General features: G+C 38.2%; 1 protein-coding gene across 1 annotated transcript in view; it reads right to left on the bottom strand.

Moving 5' to 3' along the window:
• LOC118810959 (pro-neuregulin-3, membrane-bound isoform) overlaps positions 1-26649 on the bottom strand; it is a 526122-nt gene that overhangs the window by 55542 nt on the left and 443931 nt on the right. The window contains 1 exon segment of the mRNA XM_036575126.1: positions 24448-24521. Coding sequence (XP_036431019.1) covers positions 24448-24521 — 74 coding nt within the window.

Here is a 26649-nt window from a genome sequence, read left to right as displayed (position 1 = left end):
TATCTCTCTTTGTCCTTCTCTCTCTCCCCCCCTTTCTTTTTCTTCCCTTTTCATTTCATTTTGTTCTCTCTCTCTCTTTTTCTCTCTCTCTCTCTCATTTCTCCCCTTTATCTCTCTCCTTTTGTCTGCTTTTCTATCTCTCCTTTTTTTCACTTTCTATCTCCTTCTCTCTTCCCCCCCTCTCTCTCTCTTTCATTTTCTCTTCTCTATCTTCTTTTCTCTCTTCTTTTCTCTGCTTTTCTCTCTCCATTTCTCATTCTTTATCCCTTTCTCTTTCTATCTTTTTCTCTCTCCCTCCATGTTTTCTCCCCTTTCTCTCTTTTCTCTGCTTCTATCCCTCCGTTTCTTGTTCTCTATCACTCTCCTTTTCTCTCTCTTGCTCCCATCTCTTTTTCCCCTTTCTTTCTCCCCTTTCTTTCTCACCCTCTCTCCTTTTCCCCCTCTTTCTCTCTGTCCTGTTGCTTTCAATTTGACCCTCCCCTCTCACATTTTCTCCCATTTATATCTCTCTCCTTATCTCCTCTTTTCTTTCTTGCTCTCTCTCTCTCTCTTACTTTTTCTTTGCATTCTCTATCTGTCGCTCTTTCTTTCTCTGTCTCAACTGCCCCCCCCCTCCTCTCTCAGCTCCTGGACTATTCCAGTGAACAGTGAGCCTCTCTCTGCTCTGTTATATTGTATTCCACATACAGTCTGCACTGACAGCGACACAGAGGACACTGTCATTTCCCAGATTTAAAAAATGTGACCAGAATGCTGTGACAACTCGTCGGATTTCTTTTTTAAAGCGTACAATGCTTCATCCTCTTCTAAATGACAGTCCTCGTACTCCAGCTGCTCAGATAATTAGAGCAGTGTAAATGAACATGCTTACGGCCCAAACTGATGATGCTGAGAGAGAATATGAAGTCACTGCATTTGTGGAGCTCATTGGACATAATAGATCTGAAAATTGAATAAAACAGATCATTTCATAAAGCCCAAACCAGTCCCCAAGGACCCCCAGCTAGTGTTGTATTGTAGGTTGGAAATATGCCAAAATGTGGCCTGTCTGGGGTCTGAGGACCAGTCTGAGAACCACTGCGTCATTTTGCAATCAAGTTCTCCTCCTATAAAAAAACATAGGAATGGGCCTTCAGAGTGGCGTAACCATCTAGCGTTAGCCTTATCGCCAGGAGGTCATGAATTTCCAGTGGTGGCATTGCCATCCGTGGCCTACTCGTTCTCTCTGGGTGGGTCGACTGGTCTTATGTCTCCCCTCATTAGTCAGCACAATGCAACAATGTTGTGTGAGTAGCTTTAAAGGCATATTTTCATATTCGACATAGTGTTTTTATGAGCCTTCTCTTTTATTCGAATTTTCTCCCCAATTTAAACGTATCCAATTCCAATCACTTGTTAGGAGTCTCTAAATCCAATACCACCAGCGCTAGAAGGGCGAAAGCTAGCACAAGCTTCCTCCCAGACTTGTGAAGTGAGCTACAGCATCTTTTCGAACTGCCGATAACACAACATCATTGGACAGCCAAGCACACCCAGAGGAAAGCACCAACCACCAGATCTGTTACGTCAGCTAAAAGACGCCTGCACTGGCTAGCATTGCGCTGAGTGATTGGGGATGGGGGAGCATCTTACCCAGGCAGAGCAAGGCCAGGACCCATAGCCATGGTCGGCTGGAGCATCACCAGGGACCGAACTCACAATCTCCTGATGATAGGGCCAACACTTAGACAGTTGCCCCAATCGGGAGCCCCCTGTCTGCCTTCATTGGTAATTTAAGCACTCCATTATCAAAGATATCATCCATTATCGTCCATCCAGCACTACCATTGTGGGCAGTAAAATGGCCAATTATCCAATTATCTGCTCATCTATAACATCATACATCAATGGTTGCAATAAGTGTATATTTACCTCACATCTTCTTTAGAAAATGCAGAATTATTGATAATTATGTTTGTTATGTACATGTACAGCCATAACATTAAAACCACCTCCATGTTACTATACTCATTGTCCATTTTATCAGCTCTATTTACCATATAGAAGCACTTTGTAGTTCCAGACTGTAGTCCATCTCTTTCTCTGCATACTTTGTTACCCTGTTCTTCAATGGTCAGGACCCCCACAGGACCACCACAGACCAGGTATTATTTGGGTGGTGGATCATTCTCAACACTGCAGTAACACTGACGTGGTGGTGGTGTATTAGTGTGTGTTGTGCTGGTACGAGTGGATCAGACACAGCAGTGCTGCTGGAGTTTTTAAACACTGTGTCCACTCACTGTCCACTCTATTAGACACTCCTACTTTGTTGGTCCACCTTGTAGATGTAAAGTCAGAGACGATAGCTCATCTGCTGCTGCACAGTTTGTGTTGGTCATCCTCTAGTCCTTCATCAGTGGTCACAGGAAGCTGTTGGCTAGATATTTTTGGTTGGTGGACTATTCTCAATCCAGCAGTGACACTGAGGTGTTTATAAACTCCAGCAGCACTGCTATGTTTGATCCACTCAGACCAGCACAACACACACTAACACACCACCACCACGTCAGTGTTACTGCAGTGCTGAGAATGACTCACCACTCAAATAACACCTGCTCTGTGGGGGTCCTGACCATTGAAGAACAGGGTGAAAGGATGCAGAGAAACAGATGGACTCCAGTCTGTAATTGTAGAAAAAAAAGGAACCTACATAGTAAGTGGAATGTGAGTGTAGAAACATTAAGGTGGTTCTAATGTAATGGCTAACTGGTGTACATTGCTTATGAAATAATGTAGCATAATAGTACAAGACAGTGAGTTCGCAATGACCCTAATGAGGAAACTCACCACCATCGTGGTACACAGGAGAACATATTCTCCTGCTGTTTTCCTCTCCAGCATATTTCAAAAGACCTACTTTTCGATGAAAGATGAGAGACGTTCCTCTACGCTGTTGATAACAATAATGTTTAGTGAGAAGCTCCCAAATGTCTTGCACAGATATCTGATTAGACAGCAAGGTGTTCACATGCCTCCCCGAGACTGTCCCCTGCTCTGATATGAGGCCAGATAAGAGTAGATTGGGTCTTATATCTGAAATCTTATCTTGCCAAACATATGCTCGCAGTGAAAAAGAGAATGAGGGGAGAAAGGATATAGACTAGATGGCACTAAGCACTACGAATCAGAAAAAGAAAAAGCACTCAAGGACAAGGAGAAAGAGTCATGGGCTACCACCGAAAAGGAGAAAGAGAGAGAGAGAGAGAGATAGTAGAGGTCAGCATGAAGGATGTGATTGCGGATTCTTCTGTTACTCTGTCATTAATAACAGGTTACAACAATGCAATGGTCTCTAGCACGTTGACCAACAGCTTTCACACGACAGCACCTCAGGTCTGATGAGAGGAGAGGGGTGAGCAGGGCCTGGCTGGCCACCATAGACCTTAATTAAACAGGATTAAGATGTACAGAGATGCTCTTGTCCAACTTTAAGCAATAGTTCGAAAGCTAATACCTCTTTAATAAGCATAACTGTAGAAACTGACTTCAAATCATTATTACAATGGAGAGCTTTACTCAAACAACAGAAATGACTCATCAAATGAGAAAGACAACAAGCTAAATGCTAAAGTTAGCATGGTACCTGGCTACCTAGATGTCTTATCTCAATTTGGCTTCTTTTCTCTGAGTGAAAGGACAAAAAAACTGGCCTGTGAAGTCATGAAGTCCATTTTGTGCTGAATAAATGAATTATTGTATTCTTTAGTGTTTTGTTGAGAGATGAGAGTTGCTGAAGCTAGCTTGATTGTATTTCGGTGATGTTGGGACAAAACTTTATATCTCCATTTTTACTATTTTTCAGTTTTTGACATAATTTAAAAATGCCTATTGCCCTTCACATTGTGTATAAATTTAATGATTAATGGACCAAAAGAAATGGCCAAAAAAGTCTGGTTCCATTGACCTACATTGAAAAGTAAAGAAGGTTTTTTCCTGCTCAAGTAAAATTAAACATTTTGGAGACACGAGGTTTTGTTCCGACAGCAGCAATTAACTAGGCTGTAGATCAGTGGCTAGGCTAGCTGTCAGGATTAAGTGTCACCACACGGATTCCCAGTGGTTGGATGATGGATTTGTGTAATGCATGCTGGGTACTGTAGTTAAAGAACACTACTGAAGGAAAATCATGAAAACAATAATCAAATAAACATTATGCTTGATGGATACAACGCTGCACTAAAGAATACTACAGAACATGACAAATAACATAGAATGAATATTGTATTAAACAAAGTTTTAGGCTGGAATGCCACGTTAATGTCACAGCAAACTGAACTGATTCTCACATAGCAGAGCATGTTTTAGGCCTCAGACCCTCTCACACATGCACACATGCAAACCTACGCATGGTTGAGCTGTCAGTTTGTAGAAATTGGTATGAATAGTGTGGATTTCATTCTGTTTTCCTCAACCATAAAAAAATTCCCTAACGGGATGTCGTTGAAGGACTTGGGGCCACATTTGACATCTGCTAACTCAAGCTGCATTCTTTTTTTTCCACAAAGATGGAGAAGCGTGATACTCGAAGCTCTCGGGGGTTAAAGAAGTGAATCCCACAGTCTGATAATTGAGACCACGCCAGGACCTGATAAGAGATTACATGTGGTTCAGTTATTACAAGAATGGGGAAAGAACGCATATGGGTGGAGAGAGAGATTAGAGAGAACGAGAGAAAGAGAAAGAGAAAGAGAAAGAGAGAAAGGAGTTAACAGAGGAGATGAGAAATGAAGTGAGAGAGAGAGAATGGTAAGAGAGAGGAGAGAGATAAAAACACAGAGACAGAGTGACAAGGATATGAGGAAGAGGACGAGAGGAGAAACGGATTAATGGAAAGGGAAACAGAGGAGAGTAGGAGAGAGCAAGAGAAAGTGAATAGAAATGGAAAGAGAGAAAGAGAGAGAAGATAGAAAGCAAGAAAAAAAATGGTAGAAATGAAGATAGAAAGAGAGAGAGAGAGAGGAGTAGAAATGGAAAAGTGAGAAAGGACAGTTAAAAAGAGAATGCAAGAAATGTAAGAGAGATAGAGCAAGAGAGCAGAGTAAGAGGGAGGGAGAGAGAGAGAGAAAGGTAACAGAGCGGGGAGGAGAGAACTGGAAAGGGAGAGAAAAAGGAGAGTTAAAGAAATGAGGGGAGAAATGAAGAGGGACAAAGCGAGAAGAAAAATTGAAAAAGAGAGGAGGTGAGAAATGAAAGAGAGAGAGAGGACCATAAGAGGGAGGATATATATATAGAGAGAGAGAGAGAGAGAGAGAGAGAGAGAGAGAGAGAGAGAGAGAACTGTAAGAGGGAGGATAGAGAGAGAAAGAGAAAGAAGACAAACAGAGAGAGAGAGAGAGAGAGAGAGAGAGAGAGAGGACCATAAGAGGTAGGATAGAGAGAGGAGAGAGAGAGAGAAAGAAGACAGAGAGATAGAGAGGAAGAGAGAGGGCAGTACGAGGGAGGATAGAAAGAGGAGAGAAATAAAGAGAAAGAAGACAAAAGAAGAAGTGAGAAATGAAAGAGGGAGAGAGTACCATAAGAGGGAGGATAGAGAGAGAGAGAGAGAGAGAGAGAGAGAGAGAGAGATTCACACAGAGGCAAGAAGAGTAAGAGAGCAAGAGAGAAAGGAGGAGTACAGAATCCACAGAACGACAGATGGAAGGGAGAAGTAACTGAAAGAGAAAAGCGATGGGCTTTAGCTGTGGAGGATAAAGCAGGAGGACGTTTAGAAGCAGGAGTCAAAAACAGATATTGTGTTTCTGCTCTCTTGATCTGCAGACCAAACGAAAGTAAACGAAGCCCTCGGAGACTAAACACTCTCTCCCTCAGCTCGCCAACAGTTACAACTGACCAGCCCAACCTCCTTCGACTCTCACTAACCGCGTCTGAATCATGCGAGCTGGAGAAAGAGCGAGAATGACTCTGTTCCGCTGTACAGCGAGCGTGTACGTGTGAACACATGTGTGGGTGATTCTCGGAATTGCCAGGCCAATAAAAGCAGATTTATATTCATGTAGGAAAAAAATAAAAAGATGTCCCTGAGCAGTTTCTGGGAGGTGGATTGCTAAATTATTCATCCACCGAAGACTTGATCTGAACGCTGCTTCGCCGCGTACAGTAATTCACACCCTTGATTTAATTTGTTTCCTGGCATAGTGGATAATGAAAACACAGAAGCAATGTGTATATATGAGCCCCAGTTAAAGACGTCATGTGCGAGAGTGTGAACTGAACCAAACCTAATTGCAAGATGAACGTACAAACTGAAAAAAACTGCATTTTTGTAATATAATGTAAATAAATATGTGAAAATATTCTTTTAATGGAAGTCAGTGGAACAAGATTTCATTCTAATTTAGGACTATTTCTGTTTGTCTGCTCATCATGAAATTTTGACACATTGAAAAAGGCAGCTGTTATTTACAAATCATGAAAACTTTTATGTTTATTGGGAACTAAAAAAAATGGAAATTGTAGTTTAGATTTTTTTTTTCATTGAATCATCAAGCTTGTTTTTTTTTTTTTTTTAGACTCTGCAAACATGGTAATAATACTGCATTTATTTATTCATTTATTTAGCAAACAGAATTCCTGAGACAAAAGTCCTGAAATACCCAACATAAAATTGTCCAATCATAGTTTTGTGGCATCTATTTTTTTTTCCCATAAAATCATCAAGCTTCTTGTTTTTAGACTCTGCAAACATGGTAATAACACTTTATTTATTTATTTATGAAACAAAGCTATTAAAGTCCTGAAATGCCCAACAGAAAATTGTCCAATCAGAATTTTGTGGGGTTTGTTTTCATAAAATCATCAAGCTTGTTGTTTTCTAACATGGTAATAATACTTTATTTATTTATTTATTTATTTATTTATTTATTTATTTATTTATTTAGATTGGGAAAAAAAAACAAAAAACATTAAAATTTTGAAATACCCAACAGAAAACTGTCCAATCAGAATTTTGTGGCATCTATGTTATTACAAAGTAACAGTGGACTCAACCAATCACGTTTTAAATTTAAGATGGGTGGGACTGATTTTGTGAGAGAAACATCTTTCTGAAGTTACTAATACATCACTGGTCAGGTTTTAGATAGTTGTTTATGCCAGGACTCTTTACTGAAAGACTTACTGTAAAACAGCAACATACCAGGTAAAGTATAAGTTAACATCTGTTACTTCGAATGAAGCATATGGAATGTCTTTTACCTTTATAGCCTCAAATGTCTCTTGTTTAATCTAGGATAGCTAAAAATTTCCATGTGCACCAATGTTAGCTAAGTGCTAATATACTACTAGAAATCCCATAGGGACACTAATAGAAATTAGCTTTATTGTACAGATTTTTTTCTCATTTGTTGACCAAGTTTTCAAATTTATGGCCCAAACTGAAGGCCTAGCTCTAATAGTCATGGTTTGCCAATGATACGTACGCATATAAGACTGAAATGGCTCCTAAGACAGAGTGGCTTCATTAAACACATGGCTTTGAACTTTCTTGCAAATGATGCATTCTGGTATAAATCTAGGCCTTGAATTTGTTTGCTGAAGGTCTTATCTGACCTCTCTTCCCCGCTGTCCTGCCTTTACAGCGGGGTGCAGTAAATGTAAAAAGAAGTGACATCCTTGGGACAGCTTGTAGAAGTCTAGCACTGCCTACTGCTTCAGAAATAGAGACCAGTGAGTATTATACAACCTGAAGTTTATGGAATTTGCCATTTCAGGGAGTTGGGAGTACAAGTGCTGTGTATGTAGAGAAAGTACACACAGAAATATGCCAAAATACAAGCATAAGAGTTGACATTACATGCTCTAATTCAGAGTGGTTGATGTTTGATGGTTCACTAAGAAGGAGAAACCTGCTGGCTTACAGTAGTAGTGATAGGAACCAGGGGTCGCAATGTCTACAACTCAAATATAGCCTTTTTTTTACTGTCCAAAACCATCAGTGAACCTACACATGTCTTGAGTTTTAATGTGTAATTTTGATGATGGTAAAATAGTGGAAAATCTGAAAAAATAAGTTTTCTTTGGGTGCTAGTCTGTCTTACAACATCCTGCATATAACTATCTGCCATAAATTGATCAAAATGTGTTTAGGCCAAAATATTTTATTGTAAAACAATGACTCAGGCATCAGGAAGCATATGGTAGCTTCCAGTAATGTAGCTTTTAGAGCAGGGATCCCAAACTTCCCAAAAAACCCACAGGCCACATCATCACACCATTTCATACTTCATACATATTTAATATATATTCTTAAATCTGGCCGCAAGTCTTTTTTTTCCATTTTCCTTTAGATAAATATTTACATCTGATGAGTAGATTTACTTCACCCACCAGACACTGTGTCTATTTTCATAACATCAGCTATATAAAATCAGCCTAGGCTAATGCTTGTACTGTTAAAAGCAAAAATAGATTACAGAACATAAAAGGAACTATTCAAATGAAAACCTGATAAAGCATGAACACTGTACATAGAGCTATAGTTGAGCTTTAACTAACTTGGCTATAATTCTAATTTAGAATCCCCATTATTTTAGAACTCCAGATTTAATCAGCCAAGACATGTTTGGAGCCCACATTTGGAACCGGAGCTACAACACTAACATTGCCAACAACCAATAGAATTCTATAGTCACCCAATTGCATAGCTAAAACTTCTGTCAACCTGCTCAAACCACATCTAGGTCTTCGTTGAGGTCATGCAGACTTGCCAGTGTGGTTTATACACTCTCAGAAATAAAGGTAGTAAACTGTCACTGGGGCAGTGCCCCTCTTGTCACTGGGGTAGTACCCTCAAGGGTACATCTCAGTACCTTTAGTCAGGGAACATAATTGTGCCATAATACATTGAAATTATATTTTCTAAGTTGTATTGACTCCACACTCGTCTCCAGGCTTTTTATTTTATTGTTGTATTGTAACATTCGGTTATGAAAAGGTACAAATATAAACTTTTCACCTGGGAAAACTTATTTAAAGCTCACAATTGGACCTTAAAACCACTGTTGTATCTTTGAGAGAACATTTACATTGTTTGTACCTTGACGAACAAAATAAAAATCACCTGCACAGAACCTTTATTTCTAAAAATGTAGAGCACTGCATGACTTACTGTGAGCAATGAAAGTGAATATAACTTTTGAGCCATTTCAAGCAGAACCAGGGCTGGACTGATCTTGGATCTGGTTGCTCCATACTGATGACGGTCATTGTCAAAAATGGTGGATTCTATGTCAGCACTGTTTTGAGGTGGTGTCTGAATACAGAGCCAGTTGTCTAAAGTGGCTGCCTGGAGTTTTGTTCATTTTTGTGCTTCATAATAAGCCAAACTGTGCTGTAAACTACACCAACAAATCTTCCAGTGCCCCCCACCGTCACTATTTAAATGCATGACTTCACCTCATTCAAATGAGCCTTCAGCGGCAGTATCGGTCATAGCTGTTTGTGTAAACTAACCTTTGACCTGCCATTTTAACTTTCATAATTTGTGGCCGTCAGCATTGTTGGCCTATCTTTGTTTTCTTGAATTAGAGATGATGGAACCCTTTGCCTCTTGCTGTGATCATAAACTTTTCAAAATGCCACCTGCCTAAATCGCTTACAGTCTGTCTGCAAAAGAAAAAAAAAAAAAAGTTTCACTTTGATTACTGGACTATATTTACATTAATATGGAGTTTCCTATGTATACTTTGCCTGAGGGAGATCTGATGATTAATGATTTGGATTTTGAGAGATGCTATTAATAAACTGGCTCGGCAAATACTGCTCCTACATTTTGCACATATCATTACAGTTCCAGCTCCAGTTAATAAATGTGCTCTCTAGGCACTTTTCATTCTAATGTGATGGCAATATCATATGCAAGTCAAGAGTCGTAAACATTGTGGACAGCATTCAAAATAAGGGAAAATGTTTCATGGAAACACCCCAACTGAATCTGTTTTTGGATAATCAGCTGACTATTAATAAATGTACAACATCCTGATCCAAATAGTAAACAAATGAGCTCCAGTGCATCAACATGTCCAGTTGTAATAAATCCAATTTCAAAACAGCAGCTATATGGGAAGCTGCAACACTTTCAACCTGGTAAAAATAATCAGATGTCCTGGGACAGACAATTCACTCTTAAAATAAAGCTCTTTAAAATAAAGGTGTTCTTTGGGGCTATGCCATGGACCCTTTTTGGTTCCTAAAATAACCTTTCAGGGGATGGTTCTTCAAAAGAAATTTTGGGAATGAGATGTGCAAGTGTGAAGAACATTTCTAAAGTTTAATGAACCTCTACAGAGGTTCTACACTAATTAAAAGTAAAACAAGAATTAAAATGTTCCTAGACATTCAAGTCAAGAACCATATAGGAACCTTTATATTATGCAGTTCTTTAAATGTCAGAATGGCTTGACACATCTCAATTTAACAAAAAAAAAACAGTTTATGTAGCATTATTTGCATTTGACTGCTACATTGCCTCGTAACTCAGAGGATCTAACGACATGACGCAACAGTGGTGATTTTTGAAAACATTAACTTCTATCATACATAAAACCAGCTTAGAACCAACGTTCCTGAAATAGGCATGGCATATTACTTCAGAGGTCTAGCTAATTAGTTGGATCAGGTGTGTAGCATGGCCTGGAAAGGCCACTGAAGATTCTTACATAAGTATGAGTATTGGAAAATGTACCCAAGCACGGTAACAAGACCTGTAATTCACTATTCTACTGGTGTAGGAGCAGAGAAGACACCAAAATATGCAGCACTTCTCCAAGGCTAGGACTGGGAATCACTGATGTAATAGCATGCTCTTTTTCTGTGGAATACACAAAGCTGAAGCTAACCAAAAATGACGGGCCAGTCTTGCAAAATGCCAAAGGTTGCTGTCAATCAAAATCAGTCTCATATCAGGATCCAGCCATGCTGAACCTTTGTTTTTCAACTCCATGACAAACACACACTCAGTCTCTCTCCAATACACACACATATACAGACCAATCAGACAAAGCCGAAGGCCTTGAGGTCCACAGTGTCAGTTCTGAATGCACACATCTCAGGGTGGCCTGGTGGCGCAAGCTCAGCTCAGCTGCCCGAGTTAGCTGCCTGAGGCTTGAATCTGTCTCAAAAGTCATCTGTCAACTGCTCAAAATGCAGTTCATGACATTTGAACTGAAACAGACTCAGACTGTTGTCCTCTGGCGTTTAAAACAATTACAGCGTCCAGGAGACGACTGGACAGGGCCCTGTACCCTTTGTATCAGTGGCGGACGTGGCCTTTCAAACTCAATGGACTGGTAACGCTTTCTTGTACAGTGCCTTAAGCTCCAGGCATGAACCCAGTATATCTGAGGTACAAACTCCAAAGTACTAGGTTATTGTTTTGAATAATACGGTGGTAAGTTGTAAGAAAGTTCAATTACCTATCAGGTTATAGGTATTAACTGAGTAAGCGTGTAGTATAAACTCTACTGTCTAATTAGACAGGCTAACAGTATTACACAGGTTCTAGCTATTGAACTGAAAAAGGATGTTGTAAAATATTTCAGAATTGGATAATTATTGGGAATAACAAAGTGATAAGTATCACCAAACCTGCACCAAATTTCACCATAATGAAAACAAATGGTAAAGACTCATTGCTCAGTTTCTTTTCTAGATAATAGACAAATACTCTTTAAGACTCTACACTCTCAGAACTCCCTTTGAAAAGGGTTCTATATAGCACCAAAACCATTTTTCTATTGTTATGATGTCAGGCTTTTTATAATAGAAGAGCCCTTCTTGGTGCTATATAGAACCATTTTCAAAAAATGCTCTATATAGAACCATTTACAGCACATTCTCCATCAATCTGAATAACACTTTCATGATGCAAAGAATCCTGTAATCATGCAAATGGTTCTTTGAGTGTTCATGGGTCTTTATAGAACCATTTTCTTTATTAAAGACCAATTGAACAACCATTTAAGCATGTACAACCAAAGGCAGTGTAAAAGAAAATGTCACCAATGGACCTGTTTAACATGCCAATTATTCATTTCACAAATGAACTCCAAAGATTTGGACTGATGTCCACTGGCATTAGATAATGATTCAAGTGTCCAATGCTATACAGTTGATGATGCATTCAGTCTGTTTAACATGCCAGTTCAGACCTTATTTGACTCACAAATGCACTTCAAAGACAATGTATTTAGTATTTGTGTTTGCTCTTGGTAAACCTGTTAGGCGGGAAGACAAACAGACCGAATATATCAGCGCACACTAATGTGTGCAAATCAAACTAAAAGCCATAAGTGGTTTGCCCCCACACAGATTAATGGGTGCGTGTAAGTGTGGCATTTCAATGAGCATTTTACAGCATGAACATACTAAACATCTCAGCTGCAATTGATTTAGCCATCATGATATTATCACAAGTATTAAACCAGCAGCTAAGTAAGATTACCAAAGCTCCATTGATACTTTCTTAATTTTTACAGTAACAGCACTACTGCTCAAAAGTTTGAAATCACTGTTTTCAACCACTTTTTACAATGGTCATAAAATTTCATTCCATTTTGGAACCATTCAGTTGAACTACTATTAATATATGTAGATGGAAATGTGTATGAGTTACAAAACTGGAAGCCCACATTTCTAATTTTTATTGTGTTTAAGTGCTGTTTTTATGGCGGCAGCTGTCCACAGTTATTTGATGTCAAGAAAGCTGCAGTTGCGCATGGTATCTCTGCATGGATGTGCTTTTATTCCCTTTCACCACTCATTGCTCGCTAGCAGCTCAACACAACAATTTATGCCAACAGCTAACAGTGTCTTACATAATCTGCTACTACTCTGAGTTACAGGTAAAAATATTTAAGTATATTAAAAATATCAGTGTCGATATGACACATAATTCTAAGCTCTTGAAACAATAGTGTTAATTTTATTTCTTTCTTTCTTTCTTTCTTTCTTTCTTTCTTTCTTTATATTACATCAGACCTGTCAGCCAGACTGGAGATCTCAGCAGTAACATCTTACTGGGAGCAACACTGCAACTGTGTTCTTTTTTGGGCCTCTTGGCCTATGTTGAGGTGCTTTGGTGCTCCCTGTGGCCCTAAGATTAAGTTTGAGAAGGAACCACTGGGGGTGGAAAGGAGACAGTGGCCTTGAGCTGGAAGAGATGACTGACAGGCTGAGGGACACTAGATAGAAGTACAGGCTCTGTGAGAATTATTAAAGAAGCATCACATAATGTGTTCGGACATGCAGTGGAAGGACAGAGTTGAGGCCTCTATGTGGAGGACAGCCTCTTGGATTTGTGCAGCGGTGGGCTGGAGAAGACTACAATGGGGCAAACATAGACATGATATGACTCCAACAAAAAACTCAAGGACACCTGACCATGAAATATGGATGTGCAATCATTATGCAACTCTAAAAAAATGAAAAAGTTCCTTTACTCTGCACATTTCACTCCGGACAGTTTCTCAAACCTTGGACACTATTGAACATGCTTCACTTAATGTTTGGCACTGAAGAGAGGGGCAGTTCTAACGTCATTAGCATCATAACCCCAACAGCAGCCTGAAAGTAAATTGCTTTGAATTGTAGCTAGTATAGGTAATGTCAGCAGTTAGCAAGCTCCAAGTAACTAACATAGCTAACTAAATAGTATCATTACCCAGCTTATATACAGGTTCATTGTATTTTCATGATAGTGTCTACTTTGATATGTTGCTTCTGCGTGAGCCATCACAGTCAAAATACCTTCTAAACCAGCAAATCAGAGCTGAGCTCATCAAATTATTCATGAGCCCACAAAAAAAGGGAAAACACCTCATTTCATTGTAGACTGAAATCAAAGGCTTTGGAAATGGGCATGTGATTTTTCGCTAAAGTCACATATGTTGTAGGTAGACGTTGGAGAAAAATTCAATATACTGAATAAGTGAATTTTATGGCACCTATATAAAGGTTCTTTAGGGAACCAAAGTGGTTCTTGTATGGCACTGCTCCAAAGAACCCTTTTGGCGTCTTTTTTGTAAGAGTGAACTTTTAAACTAGGGATAGTAAGTCAAGGCAACTGGATAATGTTGAAGATGTCGCTCAGTTGAACTTGGGAATGTTCCCTGATATCCTAAAACTCTGGGATTCAGAACTGTGATGTCATGAAGCCTGTAAGGTCATATAATGATCTTTGAAGTCTAGAGGTGTGAACTGGTACGAATGAGCTAGGATAAAGAAGTCAGGATAAGTAGAGAAGATGAGACGAGACTCGACACCAGACGAGATGGTGTGGTAGATCCATTCAATTCAGGCATGGCTGTTTCAAGTTGACATACATGGCCTCCTTTAGCGCTGCTCAAATCAGTTATCTTCTACCCAAAACAGCAACAAAGGAGGTCACTATCGAAAGCTTCTTTCATCAGGTTCTCTGGCAAAAGCATCTGTGCAAAAATGGAACGTTCTGAACTGCTATGGGGAACTTGGCGAAATGAGAATCTGATCAGTGTGTAAAGCTGGAAGTCTGGGATGAGGAGCCACTCCTGGAAGGCAGAGCTTTGAAGTTAGCAGGAGACTCTCACAGTGATAGTAACAAATGGATAACTCAACCAACACCAAGCTGTACCAAGTTTCGTGGAGATGTGCTTATTCAAATGCAAATGATTGGCTGAAAAGCAATTTGCACAAAGTGTTGAGATATATATATATATATATATATATATATATATATATATATATATATATATATATATATATATATAATAAACTCTGCCTTTACAAACATTTGTGACATGATAGGTCATTCTAAAGAGCTCACTGAATTTAAGCATGGTACTGTAATAGGATGCCACTGTTGCAACAAGTCAGTGCACAAAATTTCTTCCCTCCTACATATACCACGATAAACTGTGAGTGGTATTATTTAAAAGTGGAAGAGTTTAGGATGAAGAACAACTTAGTCATGAAGTGTCAGACCACGTAGAGTTACAGAGCGGCGCTAAGTGCATAAAAGTCACCAAGACTCTGCTGATTCAATAACTGCAGAGTTCCAAACATCAGCACAAAAACTGTGTGCCGGGAGCTTCATGGCATGGGTTTCCATGGCCAAGCAGCTGCATGCAAGTCTTACAACTCCAAGCACAGTGCCAAGCATCAGGGGGAGGGGTGTAACGCACACTGCCACTGGACTCTGGAGCCCCTTAGTTCCAGTGAAGGGAAATCTTAATGCTTCAGCAGACCAAGACATTTTGGACAATTGTAGGCTTCCAACTTTGTGGAAACAATTTGGGGAAGAACCTTTCTGACTGAGCCCTAGTGCACAGAGCAAGGTCCATAAAGGCATGGTTGGGTGAGTTTGGTGTGGAAGAACTTGACTTCAGAGTCCTGACCTCAACCCCATCAAACACCTTTGGATGAACTAGAATGGAGTTCTGACCTCATAAATGCTCTTCTGGATGAATAGACAAAACTTCCCACAGACACTCTCCAAAATCTTGTAGAAAGCTTAACCCTATATTAATGCCCATGGATTTAGAATAGGATGTCATAAAAGCTCCTGTACAAATGCATCATGGCTTGGTGACATACGACTGAATCTATGCCAGATGGAGGCTAAATTAAGTTGCCGCATGGAAATTGGTGAAAGCATGACAGTTTTCACTCAGCACTCACAGAAGACATCTGCATAATTTTGTCATTCTCAGTTTATTTTTATGACTGTGGCACAGCTCATATTCATGACAGAAGTGGAACATTCTTCTAAAATGTTCATGTTTTCTCACAATCGCTTGCCATATGTACTAGAAATCTGCATACAAGTTGCATTTACTTCATTAGTGAGCATGTTGATGTGAACCATACCTCAGTTTAAATGGCCTATCTGAAAGCCTTACCTTAGGCTTGCATAAATACTTCACGAGCATGAACAAGGAGGCCCTGGCAGATGAATTGCAGCAATCAATATGGATTTCCTGTTCTGCTTGTGTTATTCTTTTCTGCGCGGGTGTATATAAATTGGCTTTGGCGACGGCAATCCATTAGGGCCCACAGCCATGGCATCGCTACATTTTACCCTTTGTATGGTCACTGTGAACACCGAAGGTAATATGTAAGGTTGCTGGATATTCAAATCAAAATGCAGAGCCATATGCATAACAGTTGTAAGGTAATGTTGACAAATGAAAGAGCAACCAATGATGCCAACATAACATATAAAAAAGCCTAGAATTTAGACAGATGCATGAACATATTTTTTTAAAAAAGGCATCTAAGTACAATTATTGCACTTCAAAAAGATATATTACAAGACTTGGCACTTATTTTCAAAGCTTTCAAGATTCACGTGTCTTTGAGACTTATAAGCTTATTATTACACTTTTAGACAGATTATTAAATAATCAGTTCATTAAAATATGAATTATTTACTAAAATACACTAAATGTCTAAAGGGCTGTAGACACTTGCTTATCAAACACTTCTTCAGATATCAAGGGTATAGTTACAGAAACCATCTCTGAGATGGCTTTACACTAGATATTGGAACATTGCTGTGAAGATTTGATCGCATTCAGCCACAAGAGCATTAGCAAGGTCAGGTACTGATGTTGATTAGTGATGATTAGTTCTGCACTGCAACTCATCCCATCCCAGGTATTGGATGAAACTTCGTCACTCCAGAGAATGCAGTTCCACTGCCCAGAAGGGGGGGGGGCTTATATACCCCTCTAGCCAACACTTGCCATTGGGCATGGTAAACTTAGGCTCATCCAATTCTTTTGGCAGTGCCTTTTTATGGAGATAATGTGAGCTGTACATATTTCATACACAAAGGCTATTCAGTATGTTTTACATAAATATCATAAAACAATTACAAAGCAGTGCAAAGCACATAAAAATGGTGTATACACTTAAAAAGATAGTTCTTCAAGAGGTTTTTAGTTAAGAGAATGGTTCTATATAAGACACTCTTTGCATGGTTAAAGGGTTCTTTGCAACAAGAAAGTGTTCTTCAGACTGATGGAGAATTTGTTTTATATAGTTCTATATAGAACCTTTATGAATGGTACCAAAAAATGTTACAGGCTTGACAGTGTAGCAATAGAAGAACCCTCTACGTTTTCCCAACATGTTTTATAGAACCATCTACAGCTCATTCTCCATCAATCTGAAGAACCATTTAGCAATGCAAAGAACCCTTTAATCTTGCAAAAGAAAGTTTCTATAGAACCATTTTCCTTAACAGAGAACCCTTGAAGAACCACCTTTTTTAAGAGTATATATATCTTAAGAGCCAAACTTGCAAATTAGAAGGGATGTCTGGATACTTTTGGACATATAGTGTAAACTCCTTATTTTTGAGTTTATGCAAGCAGACATGACTCAGCTTCATAAAACGTCTAAAATATGTAATAAAATAAAAATATGAAACAGGCAGGTTAACATATTTCAGCATGACTTTAGCACAAGATAACTCACGACTCTCTGAATCATCAATACACCTTTTAATTCTGATGCCAATTACTGCGGCTTTTCACTTCTCAACGCACAGAATTTCAATGCCCTTTCACTTAATAAGCAACGTCCCCGCCATCCAGTTTTCTCTGCCTTCACTAATGTGTAGCGACAAGGTTACGTGCAGGCACAGGGCAACCAGGAGCATACAGCAGGGCCAGGAAATAATTCGGAGGAAGTTCATTTGATGGAAGATATAATAATTTGGTGGAAGATAATTTCGGTGAGGGACTGAAAAACACATGGTTATTGTGTCAACACTTTTCTTTTCACCTTGCCTTTTTCCCTCCCTCACTCTCTCTTTCTCACACACCTGACGCCCACCTTCAGGTCGAGGAGTGCTTTTACACAGAAAGCTTCTTGGTGTTTTGACAGGCCCTGTGGAATTGGCTGCTGAAGAAAAACCCTGACTTTCTCTTCTGAATAGACTGATTCGCATCCCCAGAGATACATCTCTTGGCCAGTGCCGAAATCATAGAGGCTGCCTCATATGCTGACCTTTTCCCAAGGACTTTTTGGTTGGATAATAACAATCACAACGGAATGATAATGAAATGAAAATCTACTATGTAAATGTTACTATTCTACTTTATTAGAAACACTTACCATGAACTTCTCAACAGTCCACCTACTTTATAGGTCCACTAATAGGGATGAATTACTGACCAGGCCTTTGGGGCTAGTGCTCATGGCCCTCTTGTGATCATGGGCGCTGATCAACTGAGGCACTCGGAGGTCTTAGACCACAACACTCAAGATGGACCAAATATTTGAGACAAACCACTCCAGATTTAAACATTAATAAACTGTGCACATCAGTAGTCCAGTTTGTTTATTGTTTTGTTTTTGGGTCACTGTTGAATGAGGCAGACTTCCAAAGATTCTTGCCCCAGGGGCATTGCAAGACCATACTGTGTTCCTGTCCACTGTATAGGTGTACAGTTACAGATTGTAGCCCATCTGTTGTTATTTACAATTTTTCTGCCCCCCACCCCCTTCCACCCCATGCATAGTAGTTAGTATGTGTGCTGCTGGCATTTCTACATATGTCTGATACATTAGTTGTCTACCACCCAAAAATATCTAGTCAGGGTCAATTCAGTGCTCAGAAACTGAGCATTCATGAAGAGCTAGAGGATGGATAAATTGTGCATCAGAAGATGGGCTACAGTCTCTAACTGTACACCAGGAAGGTGGAGCTAGAAGGGAAGGGTTTCTAATAAAGTGGCCAATAATTATATGGTTCATTATATAAATGCTTAAAATGGTTCTTCTTTAGTAAAAGAAATTATTCTATTTAAAACCTTGAGCTCTATATTGAACCATTTCATCTTCAAAAAACTCATTGCATGGTGAAGACATTCTTCAGATTGATGGATAATTTGTTATAGATGGTTCTATGTGGAATCTTTTTGAAATGATTCACCAAAATCTTTATAGCACCAAAAAGGGTTCTCCATAGCTTTATAGCACCAAAAAAAAGGGTTCTCCATAGCATTATAGCACCAAAAAAGGGTTCTCCATAGCATTATAGTACCAAAAATAATTCTTATTTTGTCACAATGTCAAGCTTGTCACAATAACAAATCATGTTGGTGCTATATAGAACCATGTTCAAAAATGTTCTAGATAGATCCTTACACATTTAAAATTATCAAGCAATCATCAAGCATTCTTTAGTATAGAAAATGATTCTACATAGGACCATAAACCCTCAAAGAACCCTTTGCATGATTAAAGGCTTCTTTGCATCATTAAAGCATTGAAAGTTACAGGCTTGAAATCATAACAATAGAAGAATGCTTTTTGATGCTGTATAGAACCTCTTTGGTTCTGTATAGAACCATCTACAGCATATTCTCCGTCAATCTGAAGACCCCTTTAATGATGCAAAGAACTTTTTAATCATGAAAAGGGTTCTTTGAGTGTTCATGTTTGATATAGAACCATTTTCTTTGCTTAAGAACCCTTTAAGAACCATCATTTATAAATGTGTACAACATATTTAACATAAATATCTGAAAAAAAAACCTTTTTCATCATGCAAAGAACCATTTGATCATGCAATGGTTCTATATAGAACTCATGGTTCTAGACATCCCTTTACTAAAGAACCCATGAAATATCATCTTTTTTAAAGGTGTATTTAATCTATGAAAGTTATTTTTGTTTCCTTATTTTGTTGATAGTCTGACCCTGATTGGTAGTTTCAGTACCATGTACTCATGTTTATTAATCAACAGAAATGAACAAGCCAAGAGGGAAGTGAATGGAGAAACATGAGCAGAGGCAGCTTTTAACCTCATCCCAGTTTATCTCCAAATATTGTTTCATTTTCTTTTCTGACAGCCAGAATAAAAGTTTCAGTACAGTCTATGCCAGCAGACCTTATCCTAGTGGTTCTCAACTTCTTTATTTGAAGAAAGTCATCATTGATTTGTATTCAGGTGGATAATGTGACTGGACTTTGCGTTATTTTCTTTTTATCGAGAGTGGACAACATGAAAAGAAAATCTCTTGTGAAGACTTTGATGCTGAAGTCTGTGCAAGTGCACTGGAGGTAGAGAGACAAAGAGAAATAGGAAGAACGTGATATCTGTCCACTGAATTCAAGGACGCAGGAAACAAGTGGTGCCCTATTCTGCAGAGCATGTCACTTGTAGAAGCAACTCTGCAGCAGAAGCTTGGGTAGAGTCTGTCGGCCTGGCCAGTGGACTCTTACACTGACAACTCTAATCCATACCAAGCCTGGGCACTTCTGTTTCACTACCCATAAAATGAAGAAAAACAAGGAAAATGTCTGTATGGTTTAGAGTGGTCACTATCTTCTGGTCATGGATATTTACCTTCCAACCACACTTGCTCCAGCTTATGAATATCCTCAGAACACCTTGGCTGGATCAGGTGCATTGGTGTTATGTGAAAGGGGGAAACACCATGTTAGATGTGATAATTGATTCTGCAGGAAAGTAGACCTCCAGAAGGAGGAGGAGTAACCACAGATTCATAAATCATAACTGCTAACTGCATTGAGGTTGTCATTGACAACGCAATGAACAATAAATACATAAATCCACTGTGAAGATATTGTTTATTCCCTGACAAGGAAACTATACAGAAAGATTGCTGTCTAATGAAGCATTGATATATTTACCATTAACATAGTGAACACTTGCTGTGGAATGTTTCCAATGGTCATGTGGGAAAAATCTATTTGAACACCCTTTCCACTTGTAATTCCCACATGGAAAGCTTCTCAAGAGAGATGACTTGTAATACACAAATTAAACGTTTCTCAAGAGAGATGACTTGTAATTCCCACTTAGAAAGTTTCTCAGTAGAGCTGACTTGTAATTCCCGCTTAGAAAGTTTCTCAGTAGAGCTGACTTGTAATTCCCACTCAGAAAGTTTCTCAAGAGACCTGATTTGTAATTCCCACTTCAGAGGTTTTTCAAGAGAGCTGACTAGTAATTCCCAATTAAAAAGTTTCTCAAGAGAGCTGACTCGTAATTCCCAATTGAAAGGTTTCTCAAGAGAGTTGACTTGTAATTCCCAATTGAAACGTTTCTCAAGAGAACTGACTTGTAATTCCCACTTGGAAAGTTTCTCAAGAGAGCTGACTTGTAATTCCCACTTGGAAACACAAGGGGCTATTGGATAGCTGTAAGGTTAAGCTGTTTGGTGCAAGATGAGTTCCATTCATTTTCTGGTGCTATATTAGCTACATTAGTGAATTGCTATGGCCTGTATCCAAAAAATAAAAAAACAAAAAAAACACACATATATATATATATATATATATATGTATGTATGTATATAAACACTAAATAAGCACCTCTAATTCAAATGTAAACACATTATAAGAACATTTTATATTTACATGGCAGCCAAACAAGTGCTAGCTTAAGTGAGTGTCCACAGTTTTTAGACCTCAAGCAGCTGAAATTGCTTGATTTTAGCTAGGAAGCAGGAGATGCTGTGTTCAAAAATCCAGAATTTCAGTTTGTCATGAATGTGTCATCTACTGTTTTTAGGAGGTACCTGAGACAAACTCTATGAGTCCAAGGACACGGTGCCATTTCAGGTCTGGTGTCCATAAAAGTGGAAGCATCATGAATAGTGGCTTAGTGGAGCTTGTCCAACAATCACTTTCTGCAAATTTCATAAAAGTATCACTGCCAGTTGCTACTGCTGGGCTGCAGTCCATCATGATGGTAGTTCATTGATATTAAGAAGGTGGCCCTGGGGTAAACTGCTACTTAGCCACCGGTGGGCTGTTAGCGCTTGCAAGCATTTCTTTGCCAGGGTTGTGGCACAGTTCCCACCTCTCAGTGTAGGAGCTCTGGGATCAGAATGCACAGGCAAACACAGTAAAAAGAATGGATTTCTAGCACTGCGAATGCATGAGCACATCGAAGAAATATTGCACAGCTTGTACAGATTGTTTGCTCAACTGTGCCTAATTCCATTTTTCTAAACCCTGATGTGTGTCTCCTTGTCCAAATGCCAGGACAGATAAGTTAAGACGTGGCATATCTGCAACACAGTGGTAAGTCAAACCATTTTTCCACTGAAAAGAGTCCAGTATTTACCTTGAAACTGAAAAAAAGGACTACATGGAAAAAGAAGGTTCACTTATACAGAACATCTAACCTTGACAGTGAGAGCACAGTGTAAAACAAAAGCCCAGAAGAGATGCAAGAGTCATCTCTATAAGCTGTCCTCCTGCATATAGCTTTGAAAAATTAATGTATACAATATGTCCACTGCATATGCTATACATGGAAATCAGTGTGAATTGGCCCTTGATAAAAGAACATTAGGGACACAATACTGTAGTAATGAAAAGAGTCTAAAAAGACTGGGCAACTAATTTTAGTAGAAACAGTAGAGACAGAATAAAGATTGACATCTTTTAATGTTATGGAATAAAGCTGGTTTTGAGGATTGTGTTATTGGGGTATTTTAACCCTCCTAAGTTCTTCATGATATAAATGACTTGTTTAATTCTTTCTGACTTAAAATAAGCAGATAGATTCTGTTGAAAGTGCAGATTCTTTCAGTTGATTATGTGTTTCATAAATTGAAGAGGAGAAATTAAATTATGAGAAAAAGTTATTGTTTTACATAAACTTTTGTGCAAAAAAATATATATATACTTTTTGACACCAAAACAAATGGAAATAAGTCAAATGTGCAGGTTAAAGTCTTCTAATACTAATTTGAATGGAATACAACTTATTATATTGTAATTACGATGTAATTATATGTTAATAACTATGTAATAGATCTTATTCACGCCTAATCAGCAATAGTGTTAGCATCAATTCATCAAAGTTCCATTGTTTATGTATAAATAGGTTGGTCAAGGTCAAGCAGAGCAAGATAAATTCCCTTTTTATTAGATACACTGTACTTATAGCACACAATTTGCCAGACCATTTTCACAGTGCTAGCGGCTCAAGCTGGGAGTTTGTTGAATCTCTGTTGTCTCTGATGAATCCATGCATAACAATACAGGAAATCTGAAACGTCTCTGATGCATTTGTGCATTACAATGAAATGACTCTCCGATTATCCATTTGCCAATGGGCTTTTGTTCGGGCCGTTTACAGAAACAATTTCACTGAGAAGCTGAGTTGTTTACAGACACGGCTTGTGTCAGATTCCTGAGGAACCCATCACAGAGTCAGAGCATCATGTCAGAATTTCATTCATTATTCAGGGAAAAGGAATGAAGCTTTGATGAGCCAGTGTGAATGCATGAGCCACTGGGAGAGTTTGTGTCTGCAGAATCATTTTCAAAGGCTTCTCACATATGATTTAAATCTCTAAAGCTCATACTGTTCAACCTGCAAGCCAAACCTGATACCTAGTTTCTACTAAACTCATGTTGCACAAGTTCTAATGCTCAGTGGTTCTGTATCAGATAGCTACTGCTCAGTGGACAGTCACTGTGTCCCTGTATAGTACTATGCAAAAGGCAGATACAACCATACATTTATTTAATTTATGGACAAAATGGCCATTAAATACAAATGATTGATTTTTCAGCATAAGGAAAAAGTTAATAATGAAAAAAACAATAGAAAATGACACAACAAACAAACACAATACCAAAATATTCTGTACTAAGTGTATCCACCCTTTGTCTTTATTAAATTTTCTATTCTTTTTAGGGGACTTACTTACTGGTTTTCAAATACATCTGAGGGAATTTGTTCAGTCTTAGAATTTGGTTGCATTTTCTGCTCCCAAATAATCCCAAAAACATTCACTAATGTTGAGGTCTGGACCCTGGGATGGTCAGTCCACTGTTCTGAGGACACCAAAAACTTTTTATTTGATTTGAAAACTTTCATTTTTTGATCAGTAAGAAGTTCTTCACAGCTACACATCCTTTCAGACGCATAGTGTTGAGTTATCTTCTCACAGTGGAGGGATGGACATAAGCATCTGTGGATGTTTTCAGATCTGAATCAACAGCGGAAGTGGATTTTTAAGATATTCAATTCTCTGTATGTCTTTATTCAAATCTAGTTTTCAAAGCTGCTTTTGTCACCTTTTCAAGTAAATTATCTTATTTATAATCTAATTGAAAAAATGTAAAAATTTAAAAAACGTAATGGCTGGAAATCAATTACATGAAGGGTGGTTGTTTTTAACTCTTTCTGAGACTGAAAATATGCCCATGATGACAAAAACATCACCATTGTTGGCACATTTGACAGCTCTGCATGAGGGAGAGACAGTGCTTTAAAAAGTGAGAGAGGCCACTGAGCTCAGGTTACAGTTCAGGCTGGGTAGATGGAGCACAGCAGCATTTACACTCATACAGCATAACATGGTACAACCCACCAAAACAGCAATACAGTGTTTGTATATAAATAAGTCAGGCGTAAAATGGACACTCACTGGGATCGGACAGAATGGAGTCCGTTTTGGGCAGGAACTGGTCACAGCGAATCCCCTGGAAGCCTTCTTTACACCTGCACAAAACACAAAAACAGTGAGCCATAAGGATGAGAACATGATGAAAATATCAGCTGATGCATTATAATTTAATAACGTAATATGGTAGGCTGACTGACCATTCGCTCTACAGAATAAATAAACAAATATTTATTAAAACAAATAAATAGAAAGTCATTTACTGGATGTGCATTTGATGTTCACATCAAGAAACAAAATCAACATCATATGTGTAATGATTCAATAAACAAATAAATAAAGAATCTAAATTATAATGTTTGGGATGTATGTCACTTTTAATTAAATCAGTATAGTCCAGGATTTATGTTTAATTAAAGAAAGAAAGAAAGAAAGAACTTTATTTATTTATTTATTTATTTATTTAATAAATAAAAGTTCATTATGTATGTCTAATGATTCAATGAATATATAACTAAATAATTAAATTAATAAAGCTTGGTATGTATGTAATGTTTAATTAAATAGACAAAGAACAGGTTTTATGTTTAATTAAAGAAAAAAAAAAATATTTATTTATTCATTCAGTCATTTGTTTGCTACCCCGATTAATAAATAAATACATTTTAAAATGAATATTTTATGTTCAAAAAGTAAAATAACATAAATGAATTAAAAATCAGGCTGCTTGTTTAATATTGAAGGATTTATGTTGAATGTTTAAATAAAGTTTGGGAATCATGCTTATATTAAACTAAATAACTAACAACTAATTAATGAAGGCTATAATGTATATTTTCCATAACATATCTAATGTAGATAGATAGATAGATAGATAGATAGATAGATAGATAGATAGATAGATAGATAGATGGACAGAGTGGATACTACACACAATAAAATCAGTGTTTGGAAAACAAGTCAAACTTCTTGCACTAATGTGAACTTTTATATCACACATCAAACCACATTAAATAAAGGCATTAGTGTTTATATTGGCATCCACCTACAAGACAAAGGCAATTTCACCAAAGAAAGAGTCTTGATCGTGACTCATTGTGAGGTTTCTGTGGGTGTTGACTGTATTACTGGAACACAGCTACTTAGTCACGTTTACTGAATTGAGGAGTATTGACGCATGAGCAGGGGACGCTTTCAGCTTTGGTTGTGAGTCAGAAGTGTTGACATTCTTTTTAACACCATCACAGGACAGATCCTACCTACGTCAGCACTTTCTGATCAATGGACAAATGAATGACGCTGGATCTGCTCCAAGCCCGCTTTCTTTCGGTAAACCTGGCACAACATGCCACAACATTTCAGGGACACTAAGGTTTTTAATTTGTTTGTCAAAACCTTTTCTTTGTTGATTTGCAGGAGCAGATTAAATGGATTTTGCTGTTTAGATCTCACCAGTCTTCTTTGCAAAAAACTGCAAAACTGAAGGAACAACTGCCAAAAGGAACAACTGAGAAAACCCTGAAAATAATACCAAAGCCCACCCATTTAATCCCTTGCTATGATGTCAGCACTCAAAACACTCAGATGTTGTCAACCACCTTTGGACCAAAGAGCTTCAGTTCAAGCTTTCAACAAGTTGGAAAACAAACAAAAAAAAAAAAGTCAAATCATTATTTATCACCTGCTCTTCATACTGAAGAAGACACATTGGTAAACTTGAAAAGGCTATTGGGAAAAGTTAGAACAAAAAAGGAGGTTATTACATGTATGTTGCTTGATGCTTGAAACATAGTGTTATAATATTTTGCTTTAAATATATTATTGATAGAGGGGTACGGTGTTAGAAATAAAGGTTCTGTGCAGGTATATTTTTCGATCATCCAGGTAAAAACAAGGTAAATGTTCCCTCAAAGGTACAACAGTGGTTTTAAGGTCCAATTGTGTACCTTAAATAAGTTTTTTTTTTCCAGGTGAAAAGTTTGTATTTGTACCTTTTCATAACTGATGTTTTAAAACAGAACAATAAAATAAAAAGCCTGGAGACGAGACGGGGTGTGTGGAGTCAGTACAACTTAGAAAATATCATTTCAATGGATCATGGTACAGTTATGTTCCCTGAGTAAGGGTACTGAGATGTACCCTTAAGGGTCCCACCCCAGTGACAAGACAGTGACAGTTTACTACCTTTAATTCTGAGAATGCAGTATATTGATGTTTGTACCAGCA

The sequence above is a fragment of the Colossoma macropomum genome, unplaced genomic scaffold, assembly GCF_904425465.1.
Source record: "Colossoma macropomum unplaced genomic scaffold, Colossoma_macropomum, whole genome shotgun sequence".
In the NCBI taxonomy this organism is placed as follows: Eukaryota; Metazoa; Chordata; class Actinopteri; order Characiformes; family Serrasalmidae; genus Colossoma; species Colossoma macropomum.
Note: the sequence above shows the minus strand (reverse complement) of the source record. Positions and strands in the feature narration are given on the sequence as shown.